Source organism: Anabrus simplex, chromosome 12 (genome assembly GCF_040414725.1).
Source record: "Anabrus simplex isolate iqAnaSimp1 chromosome 12, ASM4041472v1, whole genome shotgun sequence".
In the NCBI taxonomy this organism is placed as follows: Eukaryota; Metazoa; Arthropoda; class Insecta; order Orthoptera; family Tettigoniidae; genus Anabrus; species Anabrus simplex.
Window position 1 is genome coordinate 59,253,361 of NC_090276.1, and position 14,369 is coordinate 59,267,729.

A 14,369-nucleotide genomic window follows, 5' to 3' on the forward strand; every position below is an offset into this window, starting at 1 on the left:
CCATTTTTCCTCACCATATAGCAAGGCTGACCATATGTAGCACTTGACCATCCTCTATCTAAGTTTTAAATTTAAGTAGTCATTGCAAAAGAAAGATTTCATTTTTGTAAATATTCTTCGTGCTATTGCTATCCCCTGTTTCACTTCTTTCTCAGAATCAAGTTATTCAGTGACAATGGCACCCAGATATTTAAAAGTGGTTACTCTCTCGATCTGTCAGTTGTTTAGTTGTAAGATGGCCTCAGCATTGGCACGTCTGCTGAAGATCATGAACTTGGTCTTGTTTACATTTATTTTTAGTCCCATGTCCTCACTTACTGCACTAATATTATTGAGCAGGAGTTGGAGACCTTCAAAATTGTCACACAAGACGACTGTATCATTCACGTATCTTGTGTTGTTAATTATGCCACTATTTACTTTTATTTCATATTGGTGATTTTCTAAAGCTGTTTTGAAATTTTTATCCGACTAAAGGTTGAATTAGAAATAGGAAAGGATTTCCGCCTATCAATACTTGTTTATTGCACTTATTATGCTACAGGACCGGTTTCGACCCTTTACATAAGGTCATCCTCAGCTGAACCATGCATACACATCTATGATGAAGCTATGATTAAGATGGTATTGTCAAAGGAATGCCATACGATAATAAACATTAGGTCACATCCAAATGGGGCATGTCGTAACGTGAACTGGCATATATGTCACTATGTACAACAATGCATTGTATGTCTAAAATAGTATGTTTAAGATCTTAAAATTAGTTGATAAAACATATCTCACTTAAAACTTGTACATATATATAAGATGAATACAATATATGGGAGCACTTCATGCAAGACATGAACGTTGGCGAAGGAGGAATGTCTCGGAGAGAGGACAAGATAGGGAGAAAATTACGAGAGAATTGCTGTGGTTCATGGACAGGCAAAGATGGAGGGGGCTCATACACCACATCCAGGCAACTGGAGATGGTCGATGATGTTGATGATGGACATTTCATCAAGAAACAGTGCTATTAGTATTTTGACAAGCTTTTTATCTAACACATAAGACTCTAATTGTGATTCCATCATATCAGTGTACCTAATGTATATTTTAATGATGTTATCTTAATGTGTTAGTGAACAATGTTGATTTTAAACTCTACTTAGTAACCTAATGGGTCATGTGCTTTATATTCAACAGGGAGGACATATTTCCCTCTTTTAGTCACATAAGTTGAATTAAATTATGTTATAGTGCCCACATGTCTAGTAGCTGATGAAACATGTTCTACTAATTTTTATCATGTGATTTTTCACTGATTAAATGTTGTATTGAAAAGGTGAAACTATAGTATTATTTGTATGTTTATATCCCATTCATAAGTTCAAAATTTATTTTTTGTTGAGTGGTGGGAGCAAATATTTATTGCATGATAACCTAATCTGGATTAGGAACATTATCTTATGAAGTTGACCAACGTGGTACATATTTGTTTTGTGATAGCCTAGTTATGGATACAGAATAAGTTGTGAAGTAATTTCTTCCTAGGACTGGCATCTGCATCTTTAAGTGCGCAGAGGTGGCGTGAAGTGTGAATGTTGAAACTCGCACCTTCGAGTTTCGACTCATAACTCGAGTCAAAGTTTTGTCGGATTCAAAATGGCGACCAAAGTAATTCTGGCGCAGTCGCATGTGGTCGAGTGTAACCTCCAGTTCATTGTCTAAGAGTGTGATCAGAAAATAATGTTTAATAATCCACTACTCCAAAATAAAATACTTCTAACATTCATTTTATAAATACTTGATATTTTTATGGGTCCTGTGCAAATGTTTTCATATTTGTTATTTGGTGTTTTTCACACCTTTTAATACCATCTTCTCATATTTTTTCACAGTACCCGGGGATACACAACGTAAAATGTCCTCATTATTGATAAACTTAACCATGATAGGTACAAAGAACATGGTAATGCAGTCGAACATAAAAGATATTCGGCAATGGGAGAACATATGGTTGAAAAGAATCATAAATTCACAGACATGAAATTATTACATTCGGCCAAAAAGGGAAAATTAATGACTGTTTTGGAAAGTTTGGAAATTTATCTTAGCCAAAAAAAAAAAATTTTTGAATCAAGTTTAAATGAGAGAAGTGTGGAAGATAACGCACTGTATAGACTGGCATATGATCATTTAAGAAACAAAAAAAAAAAAACTTGATCTTAAATTTATATAGTATTCTCATTCACTTTAACAAAATTTTATGTATTGATCATTTTTATAATATTTCATAAGTTTTCTTGACTCGTTGATATTGTGTATTAGGACACAATACTTCTTTGAATTGTAAAAACAAAAGATTGTGTTGCGTTGTTTTATTCTTTGATCTGACAACTGATTGAAGGGAATGGTTGAATTCCTGAAACACGTTTGGTTGAATAAATAATTTTCTTTCATTAATAAGTGTATTGACAAGGCTGATTAAAATATAACTATTTTAAATATTTCTGTACTATATTCAAATGCCCTCATGTCAAAAAAATCGTATCTATTGCTTCCATATCCCTGTTGGATTTTATTTGTATTCAGTAGTACGTTTTCTCGCGTAAGACGTTCTTTACCCTTGTTCCCTGCAAAAACCTCTTACTGAGGTTTTAGTGTATATGTTTTCTTTTTCAGGTAGTTTATAGATGTATTTTTAAATTATTTTTGACGGACTGAAGGACCTAACAGTTATAAACTACTGTATGTGACATGTTTCTCGCTGATAGTGGGAACAAAGTGAATGGAAAAATACCAGCTTCCATATTTCTGTATGTTAGGAGCACTGTACCAATCTTGATGCAAATAGTACCTGCACCCCAACATTTTGGCACCAGATTGTTGGGGTATATGCAATAATATGTGTGCTACTGTCATTTTCTGATTATTTTGCATTGGACTGTTGGTGAATAAAAATAGCTGTAATGCAAGGTGTTGTATATATTATCACATTGATCTGACAGCACTTAAAAGAATTTTAAAATTCATTATAGGTTATAACATTGATTGCTAAGATGGAGCGTCTGCGTGGAGAGGGAGTGCACCCTGAGATCCGAGCTGCAATGGAGGCATGGCTTGAAGCCATTAAGAAGGTTCAAGCTTGCCGGCGTGATGAGATTGTTAACTCCACCAATCGGCATCATAATTTTGTCGCAGGCATCCAGACGCCTCGCATTCAGGAAGACAAAGGTAGATACTCCTCTCTGCTTACTTGTACTTCTGTGGCTATTGCTTTAGATTTATTTATTTATTTATTACCTATTTTAATTAACTTTTGTTTATAACTAGGAATTTTTTCCCCTTTAATTCAAGTTTGATCTGTTATCAAATCTGGAGGCTTGATTCTCTGTCTTTACTGGTCTCCTTTTGGCCTTACATATTTCAGCATTTATGAAGAGTAATGGTGCTGACACACTCCCTTGTTTTAGCCCATTCTCAGTTCCAAACCATTCTGTTCTTTCCACAGTTGTCTTCACACGGCTGTAACTGTGGTCATATGTTGCTTTTATCATTATTAGTTCCTTGCCAATGGCCGTGTGTGTCACGCTTTCTCAAACTTTTGATCTTGGGATGCTGTTGTAAGCCTTTTCCAAGTCTATAAACGTCATTACTATATCCTTCCTATATTCCCAGCTCTTTTCCATGATCTGTCTCAGAATGAAAATGGGTTCTACTGTTGACCTTCCACTTCTGAATCCAAATTGTTCTTCTGACTTTCTACCTTTCCTCTAATTCTTTCCAGTATCTGGGCAGCATGAGAGAAGATGGTGAGTACTTGGTAGTAACTGCACATCTTCTTTTCTCCATTTCTTGAATATTGGTAGTATTACCCCCTTTTTCCAACCCTCAGGCACTTTTTTCGCTCACCATACCCACTTGAGTATTCTATAAGTTCACTGGAGTCTTGCACTCTTGATCATTTCTATGGCTACTGCATCTATTCCTGCACCTTTTCCATCTTTATCTTTTAACAGCCAATTCCACCTCTGTCATTATAATGTCAGATTCCTTCTCTGTACTTATTCTATTCCTGCTGCTTGCTGGTTTCTCACATTCAGCAGTTCACTGAAATATTATTTCCATGTGTTTATTATCTCTTCTGGTTTTGTCAGTATTACTCCTTTATTCTTCACAAATCCTGCATTCACCCTTTCATTTCTACAGTTTCTTATAATTCCAAACTATTTTTTTTTTTTTCCACAATTTAAATTTTCCTTTACTTCCTAGTTGAATGTTTCCCAACTTTTCTTCAGTTACTACTTTTTTTGCAAACTCTTTCGCTTCCATGTCTGGCTCTACTCTCTTCAGTCTTTTGTTTTCTATTCCTTCCAAGTTTTCTTCTTTTCCTTCACTTTCACTTTATCATTCCACCAGGTTGTCTCTTTTCCTCTTACCTTTCCTGACGTTCTGCTACATGTTTTCTCTACACGACTTACAAAACACTCTTAAAATTATTCCATTCCTGTTCAACAAGATTAATATCTGTCCTTCGTATCAGCTTTTGTAATTCTTTCCTGAACTCTTCCTTAACATACTTTTCCTTCACTCTCCAGACCCTAATTTTTCTCTCTTTTGTAGTTTTGTGACCTTGCCTACTTACAACTTTGATATCACTGTTCTATGGTCACCCCCAGAGGCTTCCTGAGGTGTAGTTGTAACATCTATATCATCTTTCTGATGTCCTTTTTCACTCTTATATAACCCATCAGCGTTTTTGTTCTGTCTCCCCATCTTACCTTGTAATTTTCTGGCTATTTTTCTTCTTATGTGTTTCTTCTTCTTCTTCTTCTTCTTCTTATTATTATTATTATTATTATTATTATTATTATTATTATTATTATTATTATTATTATTATTATTATTAGTTTGTTCCTCTGGCAGTAGTCCACAAATATATCCCCTTCTTGACTATTGTTGCCGTATCAGTACGGCCTCAAAATCTCTTCTCTTCCCTTTTATGCATTCAGATTTCTCAATATAATTTACCTCTTTTTCTTCTGTATATTTATCCACTTCCTCAAGGAACTGGTCTGTATTCTCTTCTTTATTTCCAGTCTGTGGAGCATATAATTCAATCAGCTTTTGTGTTGCTGTCTGAAACTGTATCCTTGATATGATCATCCTGTTAGTGATCTTCTTCACCTTCTGCACAAATTTCAGGCCATACTTTCTGATGACCATTCCTTTTCCATCCTGTTGCATCCTGTCCTCAACTGTAAAACAGTCTCTACCTTTCTTTCAGTTTTCTTTCCCCTCTTCCTCTCCATTTCATCTTAGACCAAGGATGGCTATGTCCTTCTCTTTCATGAACTCTGTCACCTCTTCGGTTTTGTCTGTCTGGGTTAGGATGTTGACTCTCTTGATTTGGATGTATTGTGATATTGGTCATCCACTTGTCATAGTTCCCACAGTAGCTAAAAAGAACTGTCCCCTGCAGGGGACGCCCTAGCATTTTCTGAGGCCACACCATATTTACACTTATTTGTAGGCGGTTATTGGGATGGGTTCACTACTCCAAAAGGCATATTTTAGAGCTGCTGCCAGCATGTGATGAGGCCACTCCTAATATAGAGTATAGACTCCTTTTACAGCTGCCTGTAACCTGGAGACAGACACTGCTTGATGGATTCCACTGTCATTTCCTACACTGAGGGGACCATCACCCCCACTTAGGAGAACTTGCCGCCCGACACTCGGCACAGAATAAGAGAATATTGCTGCTACAGTAGAACCTTGATAATTCAAAATCGGTTAATTCAAAATCCCACCTAATTTGAAGCAGCTCTCGTTCCTGGAAACATCAGGTACTGTTTTGCATGTTATTTAAATTCTTTAATTCAAAATACGGATGATGCGTGATTCGAAGTACAATGTCCGCCCCATTACCGAAATTCACTTTTAATTGGAAACTGCCTTTATATTTTAAAACAATAGTATGTTACAGAGTAATTTCAATTCAGAATTTATCCGTGTCATGATAGAACGCATCTTCTGGAACGTGCAGGAGTAGCTTTCTGCACTTTCACACATTTCGGTGTGTCTACAGTGTGCTTCATAATTGCTAAGTTAGAGTGAAATCGGAATTCTTTTGTATACAACGTTGTAAGGAATGCCGTAATATCACGCAGCAGGCAGTGTGCGGAGAAACAGAATCCGCGAACACTGGCAATGCCGATGAAACTGCATTGCTTTCTTTTAATGCAGAGCCAAAACGGTCTTACGGTTTTAAAAGAGAAAGTGCCAGCCAGAAAAACATAAAAGTGTAGGGGTCATTGTACTGTGTTGCAATGCACACGAAGCGAGAAACTTTCTCCCCTCGTCATAGGAAAGTTTGATTAGCCGCGATGTTTTAAGGGCATTGGGTACTTCCTGTGCAAGTACAGGGCATCTAAAAAGCATACAGTACAGTAATCCGATGAATAAAGCACTTGCACATGGAAGCCAGCATAGATTTCTCCTCGTCTTTGAATTGTGCTTTTTTTCTTTCTTTCTTTTGTTGCGAGAGGTTATGTTTGTCAGTGAGTTATCCAAGTTATTTGAATACTCTAAAATACATTTTCTTGGATGCATTTTGAAAATAATTTTTTTTCATAGCATTTGCAAGTTATGAACTGTGAATCAAGGTTAACTGCATGCAGTAACGGGCCTAAGAATATTTTGTAACACGGCAAGGGTGGGCACTTCTGAATTACAGATCGGCGGTTAATTCAAAATCGCGTAATTCAAAGTCTGTTTTTTGAGTCCCAACGACTTAAAATTAAAGAGGTTTTACTGTAAATCTATGCTTTGAACATTATAGCTTCTAAATTGACGTTTTGGCCGATTTTGCTGCTTGTCTTCTGCTTGTGTGTAAAAACATCCGTCCCAAGCTTTGATTCATATAGATTTATATTCCTAGAGCGCAATATCAAAACTTTTGTTGTGTACATTCACCATGTGGTTGAACTATCTTGTTCAGCATGTAGGGGTTATATTGCCACAAAAAAATAAGCGACTCAGTTTCCACAGGGGAAAACCTGTTAGCTGAAGCTGTGGTGTTGCAATGACTGGAGGAAGTTGTGTACCATACAAAAACAGTGAAACATGAGGCAATGGAAAATGAAAGGGCAGTGGAGAACAGCATTGTAAGTTTAGTAATCTCTTTGGGAGCTCGTGGTAGCGAGAGTGGTTCATTGTTGAAGCGTTTGGGACTCAGTGTTCAGTGGTGCATTCGCTTTTTTGACTGTTGACCGTAATCTCCTTTCTGTGCCAGCCATTAGCAGTGAGTAATTTATTTCCTCATTCTCTTTTATTCTCCATTTATTTTCATCATTTTAGTGTCTGATATTTAGTAAGAGCATAGCGTATCGAAGAGGAAGTGTGACGTCTTCAAGAGCTATCATGGACCGCCGCACAGATGGCACTGCCATCCACAGTGATGTCTGAGCGAGAGGATAACAGAGGCATTATCGGGACTACTGCTTCAAAATCTACTAAGAAACTCAAGCATGCAATTTACGTTTGAAAATGATTTCATCTGCTGGACACTTTGGAATATTTCCTGGATGGTTTCACTGCCTTCGAAGTAACCAGCTCCCTTCTTACCTCCTTCGTGCAGAAGAAGAATCGACATTTCAAGTAGTGAAATACGAGTTTTGGTAGCAAACACAGCACATAATCTTCACAGCACCCCAACTGCGATGACTTCACTTTAATAACATCTAATTTATCCAAGCACTCGAAGAAAGTATCACCCCATAAACTATCCATACACGATAGCTTTTCCGCAACAACATTTTCCACTCGCAACAACACATTATAAACACTTTCCGATGCATACGTGAGATGTGGCGCTTTGCATTGAGCCCTAATCTTTAATTAGTGTTAGGGAAGCAGGCACACTATCAGTCGGTTTGCCGAAAAGGAAAGGACGACATGAATCACACTGAATCACACTTGAAATATTCCTCACTATGTATCCAACTAAATGATAAACTAAGTACTCTTTGTTACAATTCCGCCCACTTAACTCAGGTAACCTGTTTTCCCAGTCTGGTATTTGAATGTCATTTTCGATGTTCACAATTTTTTCCCTGATTTCATCTACAGCTTGTGTATTCACTGCACGATTTTTACTTTCAATTTCTCTTGCAAGAATACGCATTTGATTAACGAGATGTCAATGGGGATTCAGCTCTTTACTCACAGTTTCCGCCAGATGATAAAGCAAGTTTAGATGGTACGTAAATAGACTGCAACGTGTGTAAATGTAGGAAGTCAATAGTGGACGGATGATCTTCACAACTTAGTGATCGCAGGATACCGAAATGACGTTCTAGGGGGTCTTCATTAAATTTTCCTGTCAAAACATAGCTATAATTATGTACACACAAATATTCAGACACTTCTAAGGTACTTTCCACGGTAACTCTTAAGGACTCTAGTGTCCTTTGTGAAGCGAATGAATTTTGAGTATCTCTGAGAACATTCTGCCATTTAATTAATGTTTCATGTGCCTGTGATCCTTTATACAGTGCTTGAGTGGGAATAGACGAATTTAATGCGTCAATCAGACAGTTTAAATCGCTTGTGAAAATTTCCGTTTGTTTACTGTCCTCTAAACCCTGTGTTTTAATACCCTGATAGAATGCTATACCATTAGCGACTGATCTACTGAATAGTTGAAATGCCAGTCTTACATTCATTCGCTGAAACGAATTAGGATCCAAGTGGGCAGAGGTCACTTTGTAGCAAACTTTTCAATCCGGAAAATTCAGGAGACGAGTCACATTTGTAAACTTTTCTGTTACCGAGCTCGATAGCTGCAGTCGCTTAAGTGCGGACAGTATCCAGTATTCGGGAGATAGTGGGTTCGAACCCCACTGTCAGCAGCCCTGAAGATGGTTTCCGTGGTTTCCCATTTTCACACCAGGCAAATGCTGGGGCTGTACCTTAATTAAGGCCATGGACGCTTCCTTCCCAGTCCTAGCCCTTTCCTGTCCCATCGTCGCCATAAGACCCATCTGTGTCGATGCAACTTCTAGCCAATAGCAAACAACAAACTTTTCTGTAGAATGAATAATCAACAATATTGCCATTATAATTAACCTGTCCTTTGTCATGAAAATGATTTCTTACACATTTAAATATATGTGGCGCGTCTGAAAATGCCCATAATTTTCTGTTGGAGTCGGCTGGATTGGAAATATAACACTTCAGATTCTTTATGTTACCAGATATTCCTAAGCATTTCCACAACTTTTTATTCGACTGGCTACCATCCGATGTAAAAACCAATGATTCGGACACCTACTTGCTCTAATTGTATGATGACTTGAATGAGAATGTTTGCAATTATATCACCAAGGGTGACATTCTGGCTAGCATATATCGCTATGGGTTGTATCCAGTTATATAGAAAAGGAACAAACATAAAAACTAGATCATGATTTGCCAACTGACTCTTGCTTTTATCTTCAGTAAATTTCTCCAAATCAACAAAACCATTCACTTGCAACGATTCCGAGTTAAAGCGAATTTCTTCTCGTAACTTCACCTCGTCAAATATAAACATCCCTAAGCGTTCATGTTCCTCCTTTTCATTAAAAAAATCTGCTATTGCAGCGGTAGCATGCTCATTTATGCCGTACGAACATTTTAGGCCCTTCACCAAATTTCTCAAGTGGGATTCAGAAGGCAATGGCAGCAAGTCATGATTTAAACAGTGCCGATAACCCTTGGAAGACTTAATTTTTAAAAGAAGTGCATCAAGAAGAAATTCATCACTATATCTCATTCCTTTTTTACTTTTCACTTGACATTATTTAACATTGTATCGACTATAATTTTGTGTTTTTTCCTGAGAGAACCGAATTGTTTTGACTCGGTGAAATTTCTCTTTGATTTTATCTCCATTGAGTTGATTTTGTGTTCTAATGAAATTACGTTTCTGATTCTTCAATCTCCTCTTTAATAGCGCAATTGTTTTCCTAGCATCTGCGACATTAGAGCTATCTGCAACTACTGAGCATACAGGTCGATCACTATCACTGATATTTACGATCTGTTCAGGGCTTTTATTAGAGAAATCTCTTCGTGTGGATTGCCTGTTCGTGGGGGAGTTGCGTTACTTAACTGCCTTAGAAATATACTTGGGTAGATTAGGAAATATGTGAGGAAATGCTTCTGGTTTTAATTTCCAGCGCTGTCTTGGTATCTCTACTCTTTTACCATTCACCGTAAACGAGTCTACTTTTACTAGAAAGTCATTGCAAAAATGAATGTCACAAACGAAACGGTTATGAGTTAATTTTCGGCCTTTTCTATGGATAGCCTTATCCCATTTCAGTAAAACACCACTCTTTAGGGGGCCTAAAGAAATGCCTTCCTGAAGACGATCGGTCATATCCAGATCTGCAGCCGGTTACAAAACACGAGGGCATGATGTGATAGTTTCCTCCCGCACTGATATACGTTGCCTTATAGCACAATAACGACAGAGACCGAGGTATTTAAAACATAACACTTCTCACACAACTCAATTGTGAATACACTAATAATGCAAACTGTCGAAACATCTCTGACAGCGAGAATAATGAGCAGTAAAAATTACTACATCTGAAGGCAAATATAACGCGGGCTAATGGCCAAGGGTCTCTGTTGACATCGCAATCACCTGTGCTGCCACCAAGCGGGTGTCCCACCAACCTCTTGAGCTCTCTTACGGGCGAACGAAGATGATGTCGCACTTCCTCTTCAATGAGCTATGGTAAGAGTATACAGCGTTGTAAGTTGCTGTGAATTTTTCACTCGTGATACATCAGTTCTTCAGAATATGATGTATTGTATTTTACGAAGGCAGTGGGGTGGAACTGTCAGTTTTAGAAGTAAATCCATACTGAGCTCTAAGACTTGCAATGAACAAAGGATAACAGTAAGGACAACAATAAACAAGGGTAGGACAGCCATATCCGTTAGCTGTTAATTAATTTGACATCACAGATACTAGTAGGGGTATCCAAACAACAAGCAAAAATGTAACATCCTATGCTTGGCAGGTGAGGCTCGTTATCTTAGTTGAAGGTCATCATCATCTGAGGCGAATTAGTTAACAAGTGTACATTACATTTAAAACTTGTCTGCCTTTACGTCTTGCCCAGGTGGCAAATTTCCAATAAGTTGTTCATCTTGTCTTTTCTTAAATAATTTCAAAGATGTTGGAAATTTGCCAATTGCTAGTATAGCTGTGAACAGTGTAATGTAACTTAGGATTGTGATAGCAGCATTTGTACATAGTGCTGATGAGAGTTTTGCTAAATTTCATATCTGCCGCTTTTCTGAATTGAGGGACTTCAAGATAGCAGACAAGTTCATTCTCAAGTCCATGAAAGACGAAAGTCTAAACCAGTATATTGCCTTCATCTTGACCACCCATTTCAACCTTCAATTCTAGAGCTAACCTCTCCCCTGTAATTTTTTGATGTTCTTCCTATTCTTTTCCGAGTGTGTGCCAGTCTGTACCATCATTCTGCATAGGACTCCTCCAGTTTAGATATACTTTCATAATGGGAAGTTAGGCTGGAAACAGGAACACATTCAAAAGATAAACACAATGACAGGCTAGCAAGGGCATGGGAAGCAGCAGATAGTAGAGATAAAGGCAGCGTGAAACTGCAGGACAAGTACTCCCTAGTCACATCTTCATACACTATTAGCTTCATCATAATCATCATCATCTTTTATGTTGATAGCTAGTCATTGATTTTTGACATTTTGTTGTTTTTTTCTGTAGATATTTTAGCTCTGGCTGCCAGCATTCACGATCTGAGCATTGGATCTCGGAGGGCCCGAACTGGTATGTGGTGTGCACTGGTAGTAACTTTACTCTCTCAGGATAAAAAAGAAAATGGTGGGGAATCTGGTGAGCCAGCAGCACAGGATAGCAAGAATTCAGGCCCATCAGGGAGTAGTGTGGCTGTCTTGTGCAAGTAGATGTGATCATTGTTATTCACATGTTCTCTTTAAGTTATTTAATTATTTATTAACCTCCTCACTAAGTACTTGTTAGTGATCCTTTATGTCCCATAGAGTTAATAGTCTGATGTTTTTACTATGGATGTTAAATGAAGAGTTGCAATGAATTGAGAAAAAAATGAAATTTTATGTTCCAGTGACAAGATGAGGCACATTGTTGTTTTAAATGCTCTTGACGATGTACTAGCTAGTTGAGATTACTGAGTGTAGACTAAATAAGCTAGGCTAAAAGAGTCCACTCGCTAATATTGTGAAAAATTTGCCTAAGGAAAAGGGCTAGAATTTTTATTACTAGTTTTGATTTTGGTGCAAGGTTATTAGTTATTATATGGTGTGTCTGTAGAAATAGAATTGTTTTCCCCATATCTGTTTTAAAAAATGTGGGTTTTCTGTGCCTAAATGTTGGATGACTAGTCATGCTTAGAAGTTGATGCAGCATTAGGTAGGACCCATGTGTTAAAGGGTGTTCTAGCAATGGATAAGTACATAAACACTAGATCAGAAGTAATATAGCACAGTATTTTGAGAAGCTGTAAGTGTGGCTGTACTACTATGTCAACAGAGCTGATATATAGGACGTAAGTGATACTCATTTGTTCTCAATGTATTAATTTCTTAAAGCGTTCAGGAACTGGACTCCACATTTGTCTCACATTTGTCTCATTTATGTAGTGAAGGTTTGTTAAATATCAGCACTTTCACATAGTTGCTACCCATACTGCCTGTTCTCATAATGTCAAAAGTTTTCCTTGATGTATTAGATGGTGTAGAAATGTTCTACACAAGGCTGTTAAGAATACTCTGTTCACCACTTGTAAATGGTGATGTCCAGTTGTGGAATCATACATTGCTGAGCAATGGCAGAGTGGAAAAGTAGCTTTAGGAAAAGATGTTGCTACTGATGCAGGACTTCAGGTTCAGTCTTGGTCCATCTTCCACATCAATTTGATGATTATCCAGTACTTTAACATAGTTTCCCAAGCAATTCAGATTAAGTTACCAAAGTATAGTTGTCATATTATTAATGAGAGAACTTACAAATACTGAAAATGGAACAGGGAAAAAAAAATTAAAATTAAGATATATAAAGCTTGTCCTATGTATTAGATGATAAAAGTATCTTAATTCAGTCGTGCTCTGAAGGCTAAACCTTGTTGCTGCAACCACAAAGTTCTGTCTTGTGTAGTTCTTAGTTCTGTTTAAGAACTGGAGGTCATTCCAGTAGTGAAGTATTTTAAAATATTCTCATGACCATCCTCTTCCCTTCTTTCAGATAACTTTTCCTTCAAAGATGTTGCTGTGTCTGATCATGTGCTCCACAATTTTTGCCTTCTGTGTTTTGATCTCATGAATCATATTTGTTTTGCAGACTCTCTTGAGAATCTGGTTATGTTTAGTTTGTGTTTACTTCTTTACTTCCACTTCTCTGGTTCTTCCAACATTTGACATTGATGTTTTCAAAGTGTTGAACTTTGCTTCCATATGTAAGTACACTCCAGACAAAGCTCTTCATAAATGTCTTCCTTGTTTCGCTATATATGTACTTACTGGTTAGCAGATTTTTGTGTTTATTCCGGAAGATTTTCTTACCCATAGTTCTTATCAGTACTGTATTAATAATTGCTTAGTATCAGCTTCCCATATTTATATACTTTTCGATAGTGTTCGAGATTGTACTTTGTTCTGCAAAGGCCTGCTCGCTCATTTCTGTATAATTTTGTTCTTTCATAACAATATTTCTGTTATGCGGCTCATCTAGTACCTTCTTGGAAGGAATTGTAATATGATGATGGTGATGGTGGTGGTGGCAAATGGTAGCTTCTGTCAACAGACGGTGAGAAATATCCTGGAAACGCTAAGGAAGACTGTCTCTCAAAACAAATACTCGCTACAAAATAAAAGAATGAACTCTCACTTTGCATGCAGCTACTTTCTTACTAGAGAAAATATTTACAATGAATTTTGAGTCTAAAGTATTGCCATAATAGTTAACATTGACTTCAGTTGTTAATTTCCTCACAAAACAAATCAGAAACCATAGTGATCTCTGAATACATATCCTCTACATTACATATCCTCAGGTATGTATCTACATTCTTCCAATTGTTCGTTACCTACAGAAAGATCCTCCAAATTAATTTTAACAACTGTTACACCTTATAACAAAAAACATTGGTCACAATTGCCATTGCATGCTTGCTCTGGCATGTACAGCGAAACCTATTTTGTCAGTGCAATAGTTTGCTAGCAGGAAAATTCCGTACTGTTCCAACTAAAACAATACATAAAGGAAATTATGTAGAAATGCTATATCTCACGCTTCC

The 14,369-nt window shown here is 37.2% G+C and overlaps 2 protein-coding genes across 3 annotated transcripts in view; one reads left to right on the forward strand and one right to left on the reverse strand.

Annotated features, from left to right (window-relative positions):
• Positions 1–12,822, forward strand: part of LOC136884481 (uncharacterized) — a 116,781-nt gene extending 103,959 nt beyond the window's left edge. Inside the window, exons 11-12 of one of the 2 annotated variants that reach the window (XM_067156680.2) lie at positions 3,027–3,222; positions 11,804–12,822. In XM_067156680.2, coding sequence (XP_067012781.2) covers positions 3,027–3,222; positions 11,804–12,003 — 396 coding nt within the window. In that variant the 3' untranslated portion in view covers positions 12,004–12,822. The remainder of the gene's footprint in view (positions 1–3,026; positions 3,223–11,803) is intronic. The other variant, XM_067156679.2, reaches the window with a different exon arrangement.
• Positions 1–14,369, reverse strand: part of Rheb (Ras homolog enriched in brain) — a 328,978-nt gene that overhangs the window by 209,839 nt on the left and 104,770 nt on the right. The window lies entirely within an intron of this gene.